The sequence below is a fragment of the Pararge aegeria genome, chromosome 2 (assembly GCF_905163445.1).
Source record: "Pararge aegeria chromosome 2, ilParAegt1.1, whole genome shotgun sequence".
Classification (NCBI taxonomy): Eukaryota; Metazoa; Arthropoda; class Insecta; order Lepidoptera; family Nymphalidae; genus Pararge; species Pararge aegeria.
In genome coordinates this window covers 2306036-2331146 of record NC_053181.1, presented here as the reverse complement: position 1 = coordinate 2331146, position 25111 = coordinate 2306036, and the positions used below count along the sequence as shown (strand labels likewise).

Below are 25111 nucleotides of genomic sequence, written 5' to 3'. Positions count from 1 at the left end.
TGTTGACTTGAAATTATTGACTTTTCTCAGTCAATTCCTATCAGCTGGCGCCCAGCTGTATATCGAAGTGAAGTTAGCCACATCAATTATGCCAACTTAACAAATGATTGTTGCTGGCGCTTGCCTAAAATAACCAATAGGGTAGCTGTCTTAGAAACTCCATTTTACGTTATAATTTAAAGAAAAATTGTTAATTCAATAAAAAAATACCCATTCGTATGATTTACCAATAATATTTATTAGAAATTCATCAAAATGGAAAATTTCTATGATAAATCATATCAAGATATTTGTAAAACTGATACTCATTCACATTAAAACATAAACTTACAAGCAAACAAATAAATATAATTTAGACATTCATCGTTCATTCCACTCATAATTCTAAATTTTAATGGAAACACTTTAAATGCTATAAAATATTATTAGTATTAACCATATCTGCGTTTGATGGAACGACATTACGAATGACATTTAATTTTCAGAAGAAACATACGTGAAGTTAGTTGTTAGCCAGCCTGTAGAGTGCCGATGTTTTACCGCGACATTTTCGCGCGGAAAGCCGGGCGTTATTGAGCCGTGGAAAGGTGAAAAATAGAATGTAAAATTAGATTATTATATTAAGTGTAATATTTTTGTGCAAATTTATCGATTTTACAGCTATAGTGTACTAATCAAACGTTAAAATAGTGTAATTGTGTGTTGAATACGTCTACTGGCATATCTGAGTTCCTAAGATTTTTTTCTTAGAGCAATTGGATTAATTTGTGAATGACAAGGTATGTTTATTTTACTATTTTAAGTTCAAAAAGATGTTATCTTGTGGATATCATAAAGAAATAAGTCTTTTATTCCGTCAATTCTTCTATAATTAGGTTATAAATCATAGGTTGGCGATAAGCTCAGACAATTACCCCTCCAAAGGTTGAGTCTTTCAGGCAGCTATTTTAAAGCTTTCTGTGCTATTTGTTTAGGATAAGAATACGGTAAACCCATATTGCTTGAAGTATGTGCTATTTTTAACGACTTCCAAAAGTGGTAGGGCCGAGAAACACAAGCTAGCGACGTGTCTAATGGCGCTGACGGGAGGATTTCGCGCGCGATTGTGACGGTTTCGTGGCATTTTTTATACCAGCTGATTCATTCTTTTTCACATTATTATGCCTTTTGATGATAAAATACACAGTACACTAGAAATAAAACGAGGAAATTGTCTATTTCTATTACTAATAGTGCCTTAAAATACCCCTTGAAAATTTCTCTCCCGCCAACCCGCAGGGGGCACGCTGCGTACATTTTGTTCGAAAAACTATGATCTTACGTAGATTCTTAACCAACTATACGATTCACATTCTCGAGAAATCTATGTTCTTTGATATAATTGCTAGATATTTAAAAAATATGCCCTAAATCACGGTTGTCAATTGACATAACCCTATTTGCGGTTTGAACATGACATGCGGTAATTTTAACTTATTAATCTAATTTTTCTTTACATAATCATACGTTATTACCTGTGAATTTATATACAGTCCATGTTGCAGACAGTGGAAGCCTGTACCAGCTGATCTGTACGCATGAATATGGCACAAGCAGGGTGGGTACAGCTGATCAAATTTATTCATATTTTGACCTTGCTTGACTCTGTTTACTTACAAATACGTATGTTTCAGTTCCTCCTGTGAAGCCAGTGAGAATCGTGCCAACTTGAAAAGAAAGAGAAATTCTACTGATGATGAGGTATTTGGTATTTGATTAGATTGATAACAGTTTTAACAGTGGTGTCAGTGTTTGATGTAAACATTGTTCTAGGTGGAGAACATGCCACCTGTGAAGGTTGCAGCCAAGGTTGAAGAGGAACTGAGTGACCAACCAGCTCACAATGTTGTTGTAGAGTCATCATCATGTTCAAGCGATGAGGAAGGCTCTGAGCAGCCGAGGAGTGTGTTCACAGACTTAGATTATAATCCTGATAGTTTTTTAAGCCCACCAAGTATACCAGAATTACCAAACTGTGTGCTGAGTCCTTTAGAAAATGTTGCGAGAGGTGAATGTACCCCACACTCCAATAAGAGGCCCAGGTAAGAAACAATTCTAAATTCCATCATGGCATCTAATAAGTATATTATGGAGCTTACGTTTTTATTTAATTTTCCTTGTAGAATAGTTACAGTAATTCCTCAAAATTGCTTTACTTACAGCTCTAGTAAACCCCATTGTCCTTCACCCCCCAAGCGCAAGTGCCCTCTTCCAGGGCTGTCATGGGCTGACCCCACAGATGTGTGGAGAAGCATGTGTGAATGTGATGCCAGATCCAGTTTGAAGAAGAACCCTTATATGTTTGACAATCATCCTAATCTCCAGCCGAGGATGAGAGCTATATTACTGGACTGGTTGAATGAGGTAGGTTGTCTTTACACATTTGGTTAATTAGCCTATCAACTAAGCAAATCAAAATTCATTTATTTTTATAATGTATATCTAAATATATAAGTGATCTTTGTTTAAACTTATTATCATTTAGGAATAACACAAAGATAGTTTTTTTTTGTTAGGGAATAAAGATTTGCATTATCAGTCAACCTTGAGTGACATTCTTTTTAGTATTTTTTTCAAATGACCTCATAATATTATGTAGGTCAGTTCACAACAGGTTCATTATTTCATATACAATACATAAACTTTGGCTAATCTTTATTTCCTGACTTTGTGCTACAGATGTTAACTTTAAAGTAATTCATAAAAAGTGGAACAATTTTTCTATGAATAAATAGGATTTTGTTTTTTTTCATGCAGCATTTTAGACTTGAAGGTAAGTTGCAATCTTTGAAGCCATAAATTTTTATTGTAATGACTGTTTTTACAGTTAGCACTAACTAATATGAAATCATTGCAGTTTTTTTACATATAGGGTACTGTATTGGGAGCAATGACCTCTTTTTTGCGTCGTCCATTGACCCCTGCAATACCAACGCGATTGCTGGTGATACACCATTATTTCTGTGGTTTTTATACTGTTTCTAGTATTTTTAATCTATTTTCCGTGACTGTCTAGGTTGCATTTAATCTTGCCTAATCTGTTATTAAGAAAATACCGATACTCATTGCTTTTAACACGTTGTCGTGATGAAGGCGAGAGGCCGACTGAAACCATATATTTTTAATTCATCATTTATATTATGTGTGATGGGAGGCTTCGGTCGTGGCTTGTTTCACTACCGACAAAAATGTGCCGCCAAAAAATTTTGCGTTACGGTACGACGCCGTGTTATGTTTCCGCTTAAACGGATGGATTTTGGAAGCGGTTCTTTGTATCACGTACGCATCACTTCCGGATAAGCTCTAATATATGATTAATGAAATACGTCCCAAGAAAAAACTGCAATTGGGTTTTTGTTTTTTGCGCTTTGATACCTTACTACTGAAAAACTTGTATATCAAATTAGAGTACATTGTTAGACACTTTATATCTAATTTTTTTTCAAATCCACAACTGGTTTGACTGCTATTCCACCTAGTAGTAAGTGATGAAGACTAAGCTGACAGCCTTGTATTCTAATAATAATAATATTTTTTTTACTTATAGAGTTATCTGTTAGAAATATGGCAGTTATATTGATGCCCTTAGTCTATTTCTACGTGGCATCGTACCTGAACGTTAAAAGCTTAAGAGTGCACTTCATTCATGCACAAAACACTGCATACCCTAAAATTGATATATATCTCGTAGAGCAGGAGGATTTTTGCCGTTTTATGCAATTTTTCTGCTGTATGCATACCCTGGTAAGAAACCAAGTGCACGCCACTGCTTAGGAGGATTTCTCAGTAAATAGGGCGGTAACTACTGCCAGATTTATAAAATTCCTTTATTTCCCCTGCCGGAGATTGTACCCGGGATCGCCCACATACACGTTCTGCGCCAGGGAGATCTTCAAATTATTTCATCATCATCATATTAACCCATTACCGGCCCACTACAGAGCATATATCTCCTCCCACAATGAGAAGGGGTTAAGGTCTCCACGCTGGCCCAGTGCGGATTGGTGGACTTCAAATTGTTTACATTGTGATAAATTCTCCGATGTATCTACATGATGCAGAAGAATTTTCTATTATTCGAAATTTTCCCAATCATTTATTAGCTCTGGTTAAATTAAGATTCAGCATTTGCACCAAAAATTCAACTATAAACAGTCCCGTATCCCGTTATGTAAAGAATCCCGTTTCATCGTTTATTACGCCTTCCCAATACCTAAAATGTTTTTTTACGCATCACGTTTTAAAGTCTGTGTTTTGAATACGTGTATTCTCAATCATTCAATATTACGCCCAAAGTTATTTTATTAAAGTAATATAAATAAGTGCATAAGGAAAATAGCATTACATCTTATAAAATTACAACTAACTCTGCGTATGTGTTGCATGCGTTGCATATTAAAACTAAGCGGTGATGGCCCAGTGGGTAGGACTACGACTTCACTTTCGAGGGGCGGAGTTTGAATCCCAGCACGCACCCCTAACTTTTTTAAGTTACGTACGTTTTTTAAGCAATTAAAATATCACTTGCTTCAACCGTGAAGGAAAACATCGTAGCCCAGTGGGTAGGACAACGACCTCACTTTCGAGGGGCGGAGTTCGAATCCCAGCACGCCCCCTTACTTTTCTTTAAGTTATGTACGTTTTTTAAGCAATTAAAATATCACTTCCTTCAACGGTGAAGGAAAACATCGTGAGGAAACCTGCATGTCTGAGATAATGTTCCCAAAGGTTTGTGGAGTCCACCTATCCAGTGCCAGTGTGGCAGACTATTACCTTAACCCCTTCTCATTGTGGGAGGTGGGCCGGAAATGGGTTGATATGACGATGATATAACTTAATATCTTTATGATTATACGTTTCTACTTGTTTGCACTTTCCTTTCTGGATTGAAATCGAAATAGCCTGTATACCCCCAGCGCTGCGAGCACGTGCCCGCCTCGGAAGAGTGGACCACGTGTTCAATTACAGACTGGGTCACAGGAACTAGGCACAGTGATTTTTTCCCGTCTAACATAGACAGCCTCCTTTAATATACCCTATCAACAGTATCTCTTAAGATGTAAATTGATGATGATTCGATGATGTGTTCGAAATTATCGAAGAACTACGATAAAAAATGAAAACAGCCATCTCTACATTAAGAAAGCAGCTGATCTTAAGTAGCTATATTAATTTTTTTTCTGCTTTATGAAGGGATCGTAATTTATTGAATTGATGCCACCGCACCGCGACGCTTACACTAGATATAGCATATTTCTTAGTAGAACTAGGTCACTGTTGTACTGTAAAAAAGCACCAAAATGCAAACTAGCGACATGCGACCCAATAAGGTAATAAAATTGTGCTTTATCGAGTCAACATCTATATATTGTATTTCGAAGCATCTGTGGCTTCGAAACACAAAATATAGATGTTACAATCGCTTAAATTCTTATTATTTTTAAAACAATATTTTCTTCAAATCTTCCAATTATGTCCACTATATATGGTTAGGTAAGGTAGGTAAGGTATTGTTGTAATATTAAACACATCGGTAGATTTCTACGGTCCATCGTACCGGAACGCTAAAATGCTTGGCTCCACGGAAGTTCATAGGATGGTAATTAGCTACGGCCGAAGTCACCCACCAGACCAATAATTCAGAAATTATATATACCACTGCGGCGTCAAAAACTGCCGATTGGCGCAGTGGGCAGCGACTCTGCATACTGATTCCAAGGCTGTGGGTTCTATTTTAACAACTGAAAAAAGGTTTTGTTTTGAACATGAATGGTTTCAGTATCTGTTTATTATAAGTACATAGTTATGTATATTATTCATAAAAACATTTAGAAGTCATCTAAACACCATAACACAAGCTACGCTTACTTTGGGGCTAAAGGGCCATGTGTATATTGCCCTAGAGTATTAAAAAAAAAAAAAATGTGCTTTTGTATGTCCTGTTCTTTTCATGTTTTTTTTCTAAATGTTGGTAGTAATCAAATAAATAAATTAAGACCTCGGTGACTTTGGGTCTCCTACTATTTAGCTTGGTAGTCACGAATCATAGTTTGCTTAGCTTAGTGTTTGAGAACATGGGGATAGGACTTTGAATATTACTAGTTTTCAATTGTAGTGACGTCACAAAATGTTTATGGCGTAGCGTAGGTATCAGCCAGGTTGGCAACCGCTAACATTGGCGACTGTTTTTGCCAAACGTCCGTGTCCTCGTTTCAAGTCCTTTAATGTGTCATCACATTTATAATAATCTATTGGATTCGCATTGATTTTATCGATAGCAGAATTTTAAAAGGCCGCTAAGTGCTCATAAAATCTTATAAAAATTGTATAAAGGCACTTTTGTCGCAATGAGAAAATGTATATAATAATAATTTTACTAGATAGATACTCATTACTTATGTCGCCATGCATTGGTAGCCATTATGTTCTCTATTCAATATATTATAGTATCTCATTGGGTAGGAGCTCGACAACTACTACTCTAATTTTTCTAAGTTATGTGGGTTTTAAATAATTTAAATATCACCCGCTTCAACGGTGAAGGAAAACTGCGTGCCTGAGAGTTTGACATAATGTTCTCAAAAGTGTGTGGAGTCCACCAATCCGCACTGGGTCAGCGTGGTGGACTACGGCCTTAACCCCTTCTGTGTGGGACGAGACCCGTGCCCTGTAGTGGGCCGGTATTGGGTTGATGTAGTGGTGATGATGATGATGATCAGTAGTGGAAATGTGTCTAGGTTACTACACTAGTGATAAAAACAATCGGCTTCGAATCATCTTATCGAATTATTACACCAAATACAGATTTGTTTTAAAGTGCAAGATAAAATCCACTACACACATAACATAGGTATGTGGTGTTGTTAATTTTGAAATGTGTGGCGCAATGTAAAACATATTGTTTTTCTTTCTTAAAAAAAATCTACCACTGCCTGCGCAGACGTACTCTTTCGGTGTCGGTTTTAACAGATAATTGAAATACTAAGTATAAGTCATCTGAATGCTCCAAAAATATGCTCGAAGTGCCGAGTCTTTACAGTAGCCGGCGCCCGTCTTTCGGCATGATCTGGCACGGGCAGCGGCCTTTAAATGGTTAGCGAATTATTTAAACGAACAGTCCAGCTAGTCGTGCATGGGCAGGAGATAATTATCTCAACGGGGAAAGGATAAAAATTGATCTTCTGCCACAGCTTTATCAACTCACAAAGCACTGGCGCTCAAGTGGAAATAATATACCTATGTGTAATAATAAACGGGGGTAAACTTCTCCTGTGTGCATAAGCAGGTGGACGTCTTAATTATATACGTTGTCAGGGGATGTTATTTTTGTCACGTGTCTATCCCTGCAGAGTGTCATGTGAGATTTTTTACCAAACACGTGCGCCATCTAATAACACTGTTTTTCAGTACTTTAACTAGATGTCGCTCTTTCAATTCCACACAAATCGATGTTAATTTTCACACGGTCGAATGGCCAGAAATTCTTACACGCAGTAAGTATATGGCTAGATACACAACTACATTACACACAGTCGCGTACATGGAAATGGACAAAATGCCTCTCGTTTTCATGTCTCCGTTTTTTATTTTACAAACGTTCTGCCAAAAGCACTAGCTGTAGAAATTTGAGTCCTCAAACAAGCATGATAAGTAATATTTTACACCTAAATTCCCGCGATTCGATATTCAAACACGACTGCGATTGCGAGCGTACTAATATCTCTTACTAAAATACTGGAAGTCATATAACTGATGACAATCAAACAGTGAACCTAGAAACAACTATTATACGACCGTGTCTGAAGAAGCAACCAGTGAGTCGTAAGCGGACACGGCAACCGCAGTTTCCTCTGATAGGGTCCCGTATCGTTAACAAAAAGTGTATAGTTCGAATTTATATATAGTGCGAAATTAAAGAATTTCTTCCGAATATTTTTTTTTTTTATGAGTGATAGGAACAGTCGAAGAGTCCGTCTTTAAACCGTGCGCCGAATTTTTCGCACCTGCTCGGCTAGCAGGCAGGAGACATAAATAAATTATATCCATTAACATGTGATGAAATTAGCGCGTCCACCTGTCAAGGTGCGGCAAAAGGGAATAGGAGAAGTTAACCCCCGTTTATTAAAACGCGTATGTTTTTATGAATATTCTTTCCACAGGTGCGGTTGATAAATTTGCGGGAGAAGATAACAAATTATAAAATTATATCCCCCGATTATAAACCCTGAGAAGGGATTTGATTAACGTGTCCACTTGCTAAAAGAGCACGGGAACATGAAATAGAAAAGTCTACCCCGGTGTATTATTATGCATATATTATTTGGATATTATTTCAAATTGTGCACCAGTGCTCTGAGAGTTGATAAAGCTTAGGGAGATAATAATTTTTTTCCCTACCCCGGGGTGCTTGTTCAGATAATTCTTAGTGTACTGAATAGATACTGATTTTTCTTTCTATTCAAAACTAGTATTTAACTATCCACGGTCCACCGTGACTTAATACATTACCCAGTAGACATTATTATCTATGGGTCATCGTGTAATGACGGTGGAACGGTGCATAGTCAGTACATATATGAAAATTTAATTTATGTCCATAAAAATATATCAAAATTTAAAAAGAAAATGCACTGTAACAATATTAATATTTTAGAAGCAAAAATAAACTCATTGTGCAGTTTACTAGGCTACACAAAATTGCAAATTCATTCAAGGGCAATTGTATATTATTTTATAACAAATTACCAAATGAAATCTTTAAGATGTCTCTCAATAAGTTCAAAGTTTATATAAAACGTAACTGACAGAAAAATCCTATTATAACATTAAGGATTATTTAAACGATAAAAAAGCTTGGGTGTGAATTGCTCTAGCTTCATAGCTTAATTTAAATTTACTGGAAGATGGTGATAACAAAAAAATAAATTTACCCGGCTAAGTTTGTTGTGGGCTCTTCTTAGAATAGGGCGCGTTTGGAACCCTCGTAGCTTTAGATTTAAGTTGGCGAACGAAGTTATCACCATCCCGTTACAATTATGTAAACAATTATGTATGAACGCTTCATAAGTGCCTGTGATAGGCCTACATGAATAAAGAAATTTTGAATTTGAATTTGAATTTGTATATAAAATATATTGATAATAATAATTATAAACATTATTTTTTTAAATTTATTTTAGCCTTATTGATTAATTTATTTATACATCATGTTAGTACGGTAGGGCCACTTACACTAGGTTGAGACTAGAACTACATAATTTATGGATAGCCAGAACACAAATAAATGAAAGATGATAGACATGATATTAATATAGTATTAAGACTAGCGCAGTGGGCAGCGACCCTGCTTTCTGAGTCCATGGCCGTGGGTCGATTCCCACAACTGGAACATGTTTGTGTGATAAACATGAATGTTTTTCAGTGTCTGGGTGTTTATCTGTATATTATAAGTATTTATGTATAATATTCATAAAAATATTCATCAGTCCTAGTACCCATAACACGAGCTGCACTTACTTTGGGGCTAGATGGCGATGTGTGTATTGTCGTTGTATATTTATTTATTTATAGTGTACTATAGTGTCACTGCGAATATTAAAGTAAAGGTAATTCAATATTCAGAGTACCTCAACAATTCACGGAACAATGCTGTCCACTGTCATGAAATAGATTGAGCATTGCTGTCCAAGAGCCCGTTAAATGGCTACAATGAACGCAGTATAGGTGTCATGCTTCGTGCAACAGTGTTACAAGAAGGGGCCACAACATTTTTTTTTGTCGTGGACGAAGATTAATATATTTTGGGGCACATCTATTTATTTTCAAATCATGTCTTCTAGCAAAGAAGATATGATTGGCAAAAATGCAAAATTTCATGAAAATCATTGATGCCATAGTTACCTAGGATAGATATTTTGGATTTTATATGTAGTGTTCTACTAATATTATGAATTTAAGAGTGTTGATGTTTGTTACTCAATCATGCAAAAAATTCGGCTGAACGGATTTGCTCGAAATGTGGCATGCATGTATAGCCTTTGACATGGAAAAGAATATACGCTACCTTTTATTCCGATTCCTTAAGTGTACAAGCCTTTGACATAGAAAAGAATATACGCTACCTTTTATTCCGATTCCTTAAGTGTACGAGGTAAGCTGCTGGCAAACACCTTTGAAATTTGGTGTGCATGTCACCTATGCTATGGAAAAGGATAGGATGTACTTTCTATACCGATCTCTCAAATAGTTTCCGTGGTAAGATTAAATCTTGTTAACGAGCGAAACTTTAGACCCAATTCTGAAGGCCACGCAGACGAAGTCGTGGGCAGAAGCTAGTAATGTAATATAAATAGAATTATGATCAAGAATTACCTGCGGTTGCAGCAAGTGTTTTTGCATACTACAGCATAATTTTGTTTTTAGTTAACTAAGCAACAAATGTGGAGCAACTGCATAGAGGTCAAACCTAAGTATGCTACTAACAAATTCACGTATTTCGTAAGAGAAAACAATAAGTTTTTATGCGATCTGTTGACTGCGTTATTAATCATTGACGACAGATATTGAGATAAACATAAATGGTTGAGTAACACATGCACATCTTATTGACCCATTACCAGCCCACTACGGGGCACGGGACTCCTCCCACAATGAGAAGGGGTTAAGCCGTAGTCTACCACGCTGGCCCAGCGCAGATGGACTCCACATACCTTTGAGAACATTATGTAGAAATCTCAGGCATGCTGGTTTCCTCAAGGGGTGCGTGCTGAGCTTCTTACCATAGCACTTTATTGCACGTAAAACATAAAATAGTACACATAAGAAAAGTAAGAATAACAAACAAATTAAAAATACGGCCTGTTGCAAGCAATCTCTTACAGTCAACCTTTTAATGACAGAACCTGTGGCAAGAGAGCGCTTTAAGCGTACTAATAAATCGTCGAAAAATAAGTATATAAACATACAAAAATACACAATATACAGTAATAAATAATATTTGATTTACAGCCAATGTTCATAACATTGTACCGGTTGGTATTTTGATGTAAATACTCGTGCATTTTCGAGACACTAGTCGTGAATGAGACTCGAACGATGCAAAGATACCTTTAGGTGTCTTAATCGTTATCAGCAAGCACGCTCTTCTGAGCGAAAATCAGCAATACTGCTTGGCGGAGAAATAAGCATGGCGGGTAGTACTTCCCCGTACGAGCCCTGTGACGTTTGGCATTTTCAAAATTTATATTCAACTAGCTGTTGATTTTGTTTCTTGATGTGGCATTCAATTTAGTTGTAGTTCTAAAAAAAATAAAGTATTCTGTATAGCTAAGCCTTAAATGAGGGGTTTGCTGCCGTCCGCTGAGGAGTTATGTCCTCTATCTCCAACCACATTCATCAGATCTACACAAAGTTTGGGCTAAATTAAACACATATTATAACCTCTATAGTACAAAAATAATTATTTAAATTGGTTATGATTTGCCGGAGTTAAAATAGTCAAACACTCATCCCCTCTCCCAAAGGAACCAAGCTTAATTTCGGGATAAAAAGTACTTCTAACACTTCCAAGAATATGTGTACAAAGTTTCATGAGGATCGGTTAAGCAGTTTGAAAGCGTAACAAACAAACTTACATTGACATTTATAATATTAGTAGGGATAGTAGGGATATGGATTATGCACAACAACATTTCAAGTTAGTTTTTCACGTTGGTAGTTTTAGTATTATAAAATAATATAAATGTTTATGCACTGCACATGCTCAGCTGTGCACCCGTTCTGAGTTGTTTTACAGACAGGTGTTATTTATAACCTATATTGTTATATAAATACATAATTCACAGTTAGTAACAGTAGACAAAAAATAAACGCATAATCTTTCTTTCGCTGAGCAAAGTCAGTAACTGGATGTTAGTATTTAACTTTCCGCCTCGCCTCGGAAAAAAGAGTATGTGTCACTCGTATCGTCACTAAATCACCATCATTATCAACGTGTTATCGGCCCACTACAGCGCACAAGTCTCCTTTTAGAATGAGAAGGGTTCATGCCGTAGTCAACCACGCTAACCAAGTGCGGATTGGTCGACTTAACATGCCTTTGAGAACATTACGAAGAACTCCCAGGCAAGCAGGTTTCTTCACGATGTATTCTCCTTCACCGTTAAAGCAAGTGTTCTTTAATTGCTTAAAACGCAATAAACTAAAAAAGCCATTGGAGATCGATCGAGCCGGGATTCGAACTTGGGTCTCCGAATGTGAAGCCGAAGTTATTGTCAAAAGAGCAAATAACTACTACGGAAAACGAACGACTAACTATCTCGTACCAAGACTTACCACTTAGGGATTCAATCACCGAAAAAAATATAAAAAATGTCAAAAATATTTCCAGAAATTGGAAGAATATTGAAGTCGTGTTCTGGGAGCAATCTGTATAGGCCTATGTGCCGCTTGTCAGCTGGCGGTGGGATTGCATTATATGATGCGGTATCTCGACCTGCTGGCGGCGTATTTGTTCACCTACCCGCTTAAATTTTTAAATTTTGTTTAACATTAGAGGATTGTGCAATGTCCATACAAACTCAATGGAGTTTCAGAACATCAAGTCACATATGTATACCTATCTACTTATGATTGTAAGAAAATAAATAAAATAATAAGTCTTTACCACTAGTCTTTAATACCGAAATAGAATGGAAAAATTCTATTTGTGCAAAGCAGTGGATAAAATTCGGAGGCCCGAAGGCGGGCAGGCGTGAATTACAAATTACCTGTTATCGTAAATAGTCCCATCTTCTGTCGTTTACAATACGTCGTTTATAATACAATTACATCTACATAATATTTAGTAATACGTTTATATATTTCATATTTTTGTCACGTGAACCTAAGGCGTTAATCTGATATATGCAAGACGTAAGGGAGCCCTTTTTACCACTACAAGTTAGCTCTTGACATCGTACCGGAACGCCAAATCGTTTGGCGGCCCGTAATCGGTAGGGTGGGATCTAGCCACAGCCGAAATCTGCCATCAGAAAAATAAATGCGCCAATCAGCTGTCATAAAATTTACTGCGCCCTTTTTCTTACAGAATTGAACCGATTTAGATGTTGTTTTTCTACGAAATAGGTTCACTTCAAAATCAACTTCTTACATATTGTTCAAGGCCACCAGAGGGCGTTGCAAAAATTTATTTTCGTCGTGGCTTTCTTATTTATAATTTCCATCTTGTATGCTACGCAGTGCGCTACGGTGCAGCTACGTCCGTAGCATCATCATTCAGTGCATTGTTAAAACTCAAGCGATAGATTCCATCCACGCCGTCTATAAATTCTTTTGGTCCGCATTTTTTTGGTTTCATTACGCATTTTATGTCGAAAATAAGCTACAAGGTGAAGTAAGCAGTAAGGTTTTTCAACGATATTAATCGGCATAAACTACGAATCCTTAGCAAATAGTAGATTGTGCTACAAGGACATAAAACAATTCATTTTATCCTAGATGGTCGGCGATTTTCACTTCGATTGCGAGGAAATTTGTTCGAGGCTAAGGTTCGATTCCTGGGTCAGATCAAATGTTAATATTTAAATGAACGATAAAATTGGTTTTAGGACAGAATTAAGCAGTTTTTTTAATTTCGATTGCGAGGAAATAAAAAATTGTGAATAAAATAAATTATTTCTAAAAAAAATTTAAGCATTTCTTAAACGATAAAAAAGCTTGGCTGTGAATTGCTCTAGCTTCATAACTTAATATAAATTTACTGTGAGATGGTGATCACAAAAAAAAATTTACCCGGCTAAGTTTGTTGTGGGCTCTTCTTAGACCAGGGCGCGTTTGGAACCCTCGTAGCTTTAGGTTTAAGTTGGCGAACGAAGTTATCACCATCCCCTTACAATTATGTAAACATATATGTATGAACGCTTCATAAGTGCCTGTGATGTGACTATATATATATATATATATATATAGCGTTCATACATACCGTATTATACGCGTATATATATAGAATATAAATACAAATTTATGATTTGAACCTAGAGCCAAAAAGATAATTTTAACTTTATATTTTTATGAACAAGTGCATAAAGTTGAGTTTTAGTCTGCCTACACCAAGCCTAGAATACGACTTTAAGAGTATAACAAGTGAAAAAGAGTTTTTTTTTTTTAATGTAACGTTTGTTGAACAGGTGTGCGAGGTGTACAAACTGCACCGAGAGACGTTTCACCTGACGGTGGACTACGTGGACCGGTACCTTACCAACACGGACGACGTGCAGAAAGGTCGCCTCCAGCTCGTTGGTAACTTCATATTCTATATTTACTATTTCTTCATGATCATTATCATATCTTGTTTATTTCTTGTTATGAAAGAGCGGTGTCTTCTGACACAGGGGTAGTAATACTACCCCTAAAAGAAGGTTCCAGCCATTAGTGTTTACAGTAATTTTATTTACCCAAATAAACTATTTTTATTATTTATTTATTACTATATCAACTCATTACTGGCCCTATACAGGACACGGGTCTCCTCCCACAATGAGAAGGGTTTAGTCGTAGTCCACAAACGCTGGTCCATTGCGGATTCTTATTATAGTATAAAGGATTACGTAATAAATAAAAAAGCTTGGGTGTGAATTATTGCTTTGACCGTGATATGGTGATAACAAAAAAAAACACCCGGCTAACCTTGTCGTGGGCTTCTTCTTAGACCGGGACGCCTTTGGAACCTTCGTAGCTTTAGTTTTAAGTTTACGAATATGGTTATCGCCATCATCTCACTACCGTGTAATTCTCATGGACGCATCAAAAGTGCCACCTATACATACCTACTTGAATAAAGAAATTTTTGACTTTGACTTTTACTTTGATTGGTGGACTCCACACGCCTTTGAGAACATAATTGAGAACTAAGGTATGCAAGTCTCTCAGGTTTCCTCACGATGTTTTCCTTCACCTTTCAGAAAGTGATATTTTTATTGCTTAAAAACGCACATAACTTTAAAAAGTTAGAGGTGCGTTCTGGGATTCAAACTCCGTCCCTCGAAAGTGAAGCCGAAACTAACCTAACCACCTAAGTTAGCATTTATCTTTAATAATATAATAAAGCAAAATTTTGTCTATAAAATTCGTTAATTGGCGTGCGCTGAGAAAACGATTGATGATACATAAAAAGTATGTGTTACATGATTAAAGTACTTATTATTATCTACAACTAAGTCCGGGAGGGTGAATATCTAACTATCTTAGTTATGTCGCAATGGCAGCCTATGTGTTCTAAAATTTTATTATGTCGCCCGTGGAATCAAAAGCGGGTTGCATTAGTATGGCAGCATGAATTCCTATTTAAATAAATAAGTTTATCGGCTAGGGTATTTAATTGGACATTCAATTATAAAGTTATCGCGAGTTTAAAACATAGCAAAACAGTTATTTTTATAGATACACTCAATTAAAAAAAGTTCTTTCAGAAACTACACCTTATTTTACGCACAAGAAATAAATCTGCAGAACTACACTGTAATTGAACGCCAGACATCTACCAAATATATGCTTTAAAAAATAAATACTAAGGCGAAGTCTCGGGCAACAGCTAGTTACCACTTAAAGTTATAAAAAGATTTTGCACAACAATACAGAAATAGAGAAATCTGTTTTAGAGTACCAAAACCAACTGGAACACTTTACACTTCTTAGTTAATACAACGTGTAACCGAACAAAATAATGTTGAAGTATGCATAAGTAAATTTCACATGGAATCGCCCTGTAAAAATAATAATTCAGAACCAAGCATATTTATTATTCCATACAAACTAATTCAAGTGTTTACTTATGACAACCCTATTGAAGATAAGAGACCGACGCGCGCATAGTACCTACGCTACGCGACGCGTACCTAATCAAGTGACAGGAATCACATGATTTTAGTTTTGCATGTGATGTTTGGGCTGAATCTGATTTCTTTGAAGTCTCAGAGACGGTAGTATTATTTCAGTTTTCATTTACACGTTGTTTACGTGGATTTTATATCTTCCAGGTATAACATGCTTGTTCATCGCAGCGAAAGTAGAAGAAGTGTATCCACCGAAAATAGGCGAGTTCGCGTACGTGACCGACGGCGCTTGCACCACTGAAGAAATACTATTAGAAGAACTGTTGATATTAAAACTGCTGTCATGGAGTATCACGCCCATAACAATCAACAGCTGGTTGAACATTTACATGCAGTTGGCGAGTGAAGGTATATATATTTTTGTAACAGCGGAACGGAAGTTAAAACGATGAAACCTCAATTAGTTCAGTTATACGTCTCACTAGGATAAAGGGGGAATACATATAAATTTATTTGTAATGTAACGCTAGACTATCGGTTCACAAAGAAAGCATTTACAGAAAACAGAAACGTACTCAATATCTTCATAGGATTTGGATTGAAGCAGGCGTTACTTTGCGGAAATCCATGATATATTATCAAAATTAAGCTTAATTTGCTATACAGATCCCCATCTATATAACAGATCCCCGGCAATATACCCTCAACGCACGTTTCGCTCCGAAACCGGAGCATCCTCAGGAGATGTTGACCTTACAATGAATAATTGTTAAAATTATTGCCGGGGATCTGTTTGGTGTGGAGTATAAGGATTGAAGGAATTATAAATTACACCACACAGATTCTCCTGCTTTTCGCGGAGTATAGCAAATTAAGCTTAATTTTGATAATATTTCATAGGTTTTGCGTATGTTCTTAATTCTGAGAGTAAATGATATCGTTCTGGTTTGTGTGTTAAAAATAAGAACAATATTATTCTGTGTGTGTAAAATTACTGTTTGTTTGCCTAGCCTGCCTATTTCATCATCATCATCACCTCAACCAATTGACGTCCACTGCTGGACATACGTCTTTTGTAGGGACTTCCACAATACACGGTCCTGGGCCGCTTGCGTCCAGCGGCTCCCAGCGACTCGCCTGATGTCCTAGTCCTATGTGTGCCTAGTAAAATCTTATTAATATGAAGAGTAATCGCAGGGCGGAGCGCAAAGAGACGGCTGCTGGGCGAGAGCGACGTGGGCGCCAACGCACTGCGCGGCTACACGTTCGTGTTCCCGCAGTACTCGTCGCTGGAGTTCGCGGCATGCGGCCAGCTCGTAGACCTGGCCGCGCTGCACGTGGACGTGAACCGGTTCGCGGCCAGCGCCGTGGCCGCCGCCGCCATGGCGCACGCCTTCAGCAAGGAGCTGGCGCTGCGGGTCTCTGGTAAGGCGACACGCCCGTGTACTCGTCGCTGCAGCTTGCGGCGTGCGAACATCATCATCATCCTCAGCCAGTGGTGTGCACAGGGTCCAGGGAAAACAAGAAGATGGCTTGAAATAGAAAAATCTTCCTGCTATATAAGTGATATAACAATATTTGGGTAGGCAGTGCTTTTATGCATGTACAAAGTGTACGGTATATAATAATCTTACAGCTGAGCAAAGGCCTCCTTTCCAATAGGATAGAGAGGATATACTATAATGCGGGTTTTCATTCCTCTAGTGAATTAATCCGGCTCGAAGGACCAATAAAAAACTTACAAAGAAATATTGTGTGCGCCTGAACTAAACGCGCCTCAGCGCAACGCGAACCAAGACTATCGTTCGGACACTGATGTTGTCGAATCACATGTATCTGGTTTCACAGTGTAATGTCACTTTACACAAATTTACTTCCATGAAATAATTTAACGCAACCTTTTAAAAAGTTGTTAGTTTTAATGATATTAACTACAAGGCTGAGAAGTTTCTGATATTTTATTTGACCCTGTATATGCATCCTCCACCTATTTTCTTTCTACGCCATTGGTTGCCTGCAAAAGATCGCTATGTAGCGGTAAAGCCGCCAAATTGCATAAGCTGTTTTGTTAGCTGTTCTGTTTTATGTACTTTTCGTTGTGTTCATTCGTTCAAATAATATTAAATGCTCAAAAACGCCCATAACTTCGAAAAGTTAGAAAGTTCTTACCACTTTTGGGCTTGCATAATGTTGGCCTTAGCCTAAGTAGATCAGATGTGACGTGCTTGTTTTCTCAACGCCTCGTGTTGCAGGTTACAGCTGGGAGGTGCTGCAGCCGTGCTACGCGTGGTTGGCGCCGTTCGTGGCCTGCGTACGCGCTTCCGGCGGCGTGAGTGCGGTGCGCGGCGGCGACGGAGAACACGTGCAACGCGGCGCTGGCCTGCGACTCATCTGCCCCGACCTCAACGTTGACGAGAGCCATCGCATACAGGCGCACAACGTCTCGCTGGACATGTTTGTGAGTATGCCGCGACCTGCAGTGGCGTGCTATTAGACTAGCTGATATAAAAAAATACGATTATTTATTTATTTATTTATTTATTTAAGGGACAATCAACAGGTTACAACAACAACTCTTAAAAACTAAACAAAAAATGAAATAACATATAAATGTAATATTGTAGACCCACTTAAAGACTGCCACAACTTGCAAATAAAAACTATATTGTTAGTTAGAAGGAGAAAAAACGATTAAGAGAGACATGAGCTAGCTAAACTAACACAAAAAAGAGTAAAGGAAAAAAAAAAATAATAATAATAACTAAGTTTAAACAGTACCACCGTATTGCGATAGGAAGTGATCCTTTAGTTTTTTTTTAAATATAGGAAGACTATCCCCTATTATGTCTATGTCAAGCACTTTATTAATGCTGTTATACAAAGTTAACAACCTATTAATAGGCGCTGAGACCCCCAGATTTGTTTTCGAGACGGCAGCTTTAAAAGGCATATAATTTTTTACACGACTGAACGGCCTTGGGATTCTGACAGAAACTTTGTAAAGTAGATCAGACGCATCTAGGGCATTATTAAAAAGTCTATATAAAAAACAAAGGTCCAATAGTTTTCTACGATCAGATAGAGTTAATAACTTATAGTGCCGCAGTCTGGAAAAGTAGCTAGAATTAATATTACATAACTTATCACCAAAACTTACATAATGCAGGAAGCGCTTTTGGATTCGTTCAATTCTCATAGAGTGAACATTATAATGAGGATTCCAAGCAACTGAACCATACTCAAGGAGACTCCTTGAAAGAGCGTTAAATAACAATATTTTGGTGTTCGAATTCCGAAAGTCTTTGGAGCTACGCTTAATGAACCCAGTGATTTTTGATGCTCTTTTACATATATTATCAATATGAGGAATGAAACTGAGTTTATGGTCGATGGTGATTCCTAAATCTCTAACACAATTTACATTTTGAACATCATGGCCATTTATACTGTACACGAATTGAAAAGGATGAACTTTTCTATGAAACGAAACACTATAGCATTTTTTATGATTTAGATCCATTTTGTTAGCGATGCACCACTGAGTTAAACAATTTAGATCATCCTGCAATAAGTAGGAGTCATTAAAAGAGTTGATCACTCTAAACGCTTTCAAGTCATCAGCGTAAAGCAAAACTTCAGAGTTAAAACAATGTATTATGTCATTGATGAATATATTAAAAAGCACCGGACCCAGGATGGATCCCTGGGGCACTCCTGAGCGAGCTATATAAGAAACAGAGGATTCAAAGCCTCCCAAAACTACTGTCGTATGTCTATCTCTTAGGTAAGAATCAAACCAGTTAAGAATATTTCCGATAAAACCATAATATTTAAGCTTGTTAATAAGAAGTTCGTGGTCGACTAGGTCGAACGCTTTTGAGAAGTCTGTATATAGTCCATCTACTTGTATATTTCTATCAACATGACATGATATATTATCAATATAAGTAACAAGGTTCGATGATGTAGATCTATGTTTATAGAAGCCATGCTGTCTTGTAGTTAAAATAGACTTCATGTGCCAGTTAATGTGAGGGCAAACAAGTGACTCAAAAATTTTAGAAAATATAGGCAGCTTAGAAATTGGCCGATACTTTGTGATATCCCTTCTATCTCCATCTTTAAAGACAGGTACTATAAGACCGACTTTCCATATATTAGGAAAAATCCCCTCAAATAGCGATCTGTTAAATATGATAGTAAGGGGAATCGCAAGAATCTTAGCACAGTTTTTGATAAAAATAGGAGGAACTTGATCAGCTCCGGCCCCTTTATTTATATCAATATTTAAGAGCATTTTTTTGACATCTTCTACTGAGAAAATTAAGTTATCCAAGACACCAACAGAATTCTGTATATTATCAGATATCTTATTAGAAAAGGCCGAAACATTTGAGTTACCTGAAGCAGACGTGTTGTAAACACTGGAGAAATGATTAACAAATTGGTTACATATACTGACGCCATCAGTAAAAGTATGATTATTATAAACCATAGATGCAGGGAAATCACACTTATTATTGCGTCGCTGCTTCAGATAACTCCAAAAATACCTTGTATTGGACTTTAAACTAGCTTCCACCCTATCAATATATTTTTTATAACAAGAACTTATAAGTATCTCACACCTAGATCTCAGCAACTTGAACTCGATTTCATCAAGCGGATTACCAAATTTTCTAAATCGAATTCTATATTTATCCTTTTCCTCGACTCGTTTGATGAGGTTTCTAGTATACCAATAAGGATATTTTTTGTTTTTAATAGGTTTCAATGGTATACGTGTTTTAACAATATCCTTAATTACAGAATAAAAACAGGACACCATGTCATTTACGTTCAAACTGTCAGAGAAAACTTGGGTCCAAGATATTTTTTCAAGGTCTCGATTTACCAAATTATAATCAGCTGAAAAGAAATCTTGTATTTTGTACTTATTAGAGGTGACTAATTCTTCGAATACCAAGTCTAAGGAAATTTCTAAAGGAGGATGGTATTTATCCACCTTACATAAACAAATCGAACTATTAGTAATTTGAATGTTACCTACACTGCTGAGAACTAGATCTAAGATTTTATTAAATGAGTTACGAACACCGTTAAATTGCAACAAATTGTTTTCAGACATAAAATCTATAAGACATGTACCTATATGAGAGTTGTAGTTTTCAGGCAATAGATTGCCTTGGAATGGTTGCCAATTTATCGCAGATATATTAAAGTCACCAAGAATTAAAGTGCGCTCTTGTTCCAGCACTGCAGCAGATGCTTGATCAGTAAATCTTTCTAGTACATCAAATCTAATTGGGGACGGCAGATACACAGTACATAGTGATAAGATTTGAGATACAGATCCAGACTTATATACTATATTAATCCATAGACATTCAGAAGTACCTTCCCACTCAAACATTCTATAACATTTATGTTTTTTCTGCACAGCAATCATAACACCCCCTCCTTCTTGTTTTAAGTTTGACTCAGTGGTTTCACGATCCCGACGGAATAGTTGATACCTTTCATCGATAATTTCATTATCGTATATATTGGAATTTAACCAGGTCTCAGTAAAAGCTATTACATCGTAATCCGAGTTTAAAATTGAGAAGTAAACATCAGAATACTTTGTCTTTATACCTCGTACATTTTGATAATAGATTCGTAACGACGACATTTTGAAAGATATATCATTATGTAAACAAGCAATAAAAAGTTTCACAAAAAATTACCAAACTATACTAAATTATACTAAAGTATGAAAAATGTCTGCATTTTTTATATAAACAACATCACTCGATATATTTTTCCTCATGAAAATATTTCCGTTCCGAGACCAGACAAATTGCCACTGATTTTCCTTTTTAAACTTTCTAGCCTGAGCATGAAGAGCCTTCGCCTCGGGGCTTAGATGTTCCATGATAAAAACGCCATACTTTTCGCCTGCGAGCCCTAGGTGCGAAGTATTAAGTTTATCCTCCTTGGATTTATTTTTATTGAATTTAATTATACTAGCGTAAAACTGGTCTCTTGTAATGGGGCTGAAAAACTTCACCAAAACAGTTCTAGGACGAGGGGAGTCTTTATTGAGTTTCGCTATCCGGGTACATTTCGAAATCTGACCTTCTTTAATGGGGTTCCCCGTTATTTTGCCAATCTGTTCGACCATATTTACCAAGTTTTCATTCCTATGTTCCGGTACGCAATGTATCTCTAAATTACAAGCTCTTGACTCCCTTTCGAAAAGGAACAACCTACTATGAAGATTCCTCACATCGGTACGTAGATCCTCGTTTACTTTTTTCAGGAGATGCATGTCATTCTTGGCTTCATCTAATTCGTGTTTTATCTCGTCATATTTTGATGAAAAAAAGTCAAGAGACTCCTGCATGATGTTAAATTTTTCATCAATTAGATTAAGCAAAGCACGTTTCTGCTCCTCCTGGGACTTAGATAGACTGTTCAGGATGTCAGTTTTAAACGATTGGAAGTCCTGAGAATATTTTGAGGACGTGCTATCAGATACACCAACAAGCTCAACGCCTTTAACGGGCGTGCTGTCAGAGTTTTTAGGGCCCTTCTTACTCACGGCTTTACATGCTGGACATTTCCATGTCGCTTTATATGAAGCTGATAGTTTATTATAATTTTCCTTGGTCATACTTATGCATAAATAATGAAATGTAGAAGCGCAAAGCGAGCATTTTATCAATTCCTTTGACTCAAGGGTAGAACTGCAAGCAACACAAATAAGTGGCATACTGCTTTCTTCGTTGCGCACAAGCGATAATAAACTTTGAAGCGATAGGAACTGCGTTCAGGTTAAGAAGTACCTAACCACGCAAGCGAGTGATGCAACATGCGATGCAATAGATGCGAGTGTACCGCGAGTTGTCGTAGGTCCGGGATAAACTGATTCACCTACAAATTATTGAGTTATTTTTACTTAAAACCACTAAAACGTTTTGGCACTTTAATCACTTTTATGAGAATTGATTGAATTATTTTAAACTATAAGTTGATGTGCGGCGTAGTCACTAGTCACGCTGCGGGTTTCATTCCTCTATTGATTTAATCCGGCTCGAAGGACCAATAAACAACTTACCAAAATATATAGTGTGCGTCTGAACGCAACGCGTCTAGTCTTCGGAAAAAAGTGCGCAAAGTGCATTTGCATCATTATCATCAACACATTACACGGGCACCGGGTGACCTCTCTGAACGGCTTAGGCCGTAATCCACACAGGTTTTCTCACGATGCTATCCATCACCTTTACAGCAAGTTATTTAAGTAAGTTGACGAGAGCCATCGCATACAAGCTCACAACGTCTCGCTGGACATGTTTATGAGTGTCCCGCGACTTGCAGTGGCCTGCTATTAGACTGGCACTTTAAAGAAATTTACGATTATTTTAAGTTACAAGTTGATGTGTCACAAGCCGAACGATTATGCAGATCGCTGGCATTATTATCGGCTTCACTAACTCAATTACAATTCAAACTCTTGTTTCTATACCTTCTGCTTTTCTCATGTCTGCTTCAATAGCAGTAATCTTAATTTATAAAATTTATATATAAATGAGTTGTCATTATATTTTATCTACGAAATTATGACAACTAAATTTCTCTTATAACAGAAATGACGAGAAAACCATCAAAACACGTAAACGATAAAAAAGGTTGGGTGTGAACTATTGGTCTAAGCAGATTGCTTCTTAAATATTTTCAAATGACAATGCGACTTTGTGATAACTAAAAGAACACTCTCGGCTTCTTCTTTGACCATGGCGCGTTTGGAACCCTCGTAGCTTTAGTTTTAAGTTAACGAATGTAGTTATCGCCATCCCTACTCACTACTATATACACATTTCGTTTGTAATCACAACGCATCAAAGGTGCCATCTATGTGCCTATTTGAATAAAGAAATATTTGACTTTGACTTTGACTTTCGTGTATCCTTCCTTCGCCAGGACCAAGTGTACCAGCAGTTGCTCGAGCAGACACAAGAGCCCGCGCAGGAGTCCACGTCACAAGACACGGAGCACATCTACCCGCCCACGCCGCCGCAGTCGGACCAGAAGAGCCCCACCGCGCCCACCACCACCCCCTCCACGAGGCACATCTCACCACCGCCCATCGTCGAGTGAACTAGTGCGTAAAGGATCAGGGACCCCTTAGTCAGGCTTTGGACACAGAGTTTGGGCTTTTGCACAATCAATAAGTTGTGGAAGCCAAGTGTGCATCAGTCCAGGACGAATATGTTGTGTGAACCCTGTTGGGCATCTTAAGGTGCGGACTTTTGAACAGACATTAAGTTGTGAAAGCAAAGTGTTCTTCAGTCCACAACGAGCATGTTGTGTGCAAACTGTTTTCGATACCTTGAAGGGCTTTGGATAGTGAGTTTGGGCTTTAAAACAGACATTAGGTTGTGAAAGCCAAGTGTACATCAGTCCACAACGAATATTTTGTGTGCAGCCTGTGTTTAATACCTTAAAGGGCTTCGGACACTGAGTTTGGGCTATTGAACAATTAATATATTGTAAAAGCGAATCGTGCTGAATAGCACCCGTTGAGCAGGGTCAACAAGTAAGTTTAGTGAATACCGAGTAAGATTACTCAAGATCATATTACCAACATGTTTTAATGTTAGGTAAGGTAAAGCTAGCGCCACAAGTGTGGATAAGGTTTTAATATAATGAAAATGAATGAGAACGTTGACAGTAGACTTAACTTAAATTTGAAGATGATTACTAGAACAGCTAGTAAGTCCCCCAAAATAAAATAAAAAAGAGTGCAGTGGACAGACCACCTTCAGAAACAAAGTTCTGTACTTTACTATGACCATCTCTTAACTGAAAATGTGGGGTTAGATGAACGTTATTTTATTAGTAAGAAATTACTCAAGTCTGGCCCCAAGCTAAGTGAGAGACATGAAACTGGTACTTCTGATGTCTCAAATAACGCATCTGAATCGTATCTGTAGATACGAGGAATTTATTTATTCAAACTTCATATATTTTAGTACTGACTATTATGCGTCTAGCATACCTGGAATAATAAGCGTGGCATAACGACAGAGGAGTGACGCATTGTGCAGCGACACTTCAACTAACAGCAACTTCGGACAAAGACGTGCCGCTAAGCGATTTGGCGTTCCGGTACGATGTCGCGTAGAAACCAATTATGGGTTAAATGTAACCCCGTTCAATCTTAGTATGCATTATCACCTACCAGCCGGTGAGAT

General features: G+C 37.3%; 1 protein-coding gene across 2 annotated transcripts; it reads left to right on the top strand.

The window, feature by feature from the left end:
* The first annotated feature begins 539 nt into the window (after nt 1-539).
* LOC120628114 (G1/S-specific cyclin-E) lies at nt 540-24888 on the top strand. 2 transcript variants are annotated; one of them, XM_039896341.1, is made up of 10 exons: nt 540-779; nt 1545-1597; nt 1674-1740; nt 1813-2081; nt 2202-2403; nt 14226-14337; nt 16074-16277; nt 17067-17294; nt 18122-18327; nt 23838-24888. In XM_039896341.1, the coding sequence occupies exons 2-10, from the start codon at nt 1578-1580 to the stop codon at nt 24012-24014; spliced, it is 1485 nt and encodes a 494-aa protein (XP_039752275.1). In that variant the 5' UTR covers nt 540-779; nt 1545-1577; the 3' UTR covers nt 24015-24888. The 2 variants fall into 2 exon arrangements, with proteins under 2 accessions (XP_039752275.1, XP_039752283.1); XM_039896349.1 differs by having other exon boundaries at nt 1533-1597.
* The last annotated feature ends 223 nt before the right edge of the window (nt 24889-25111 follow it).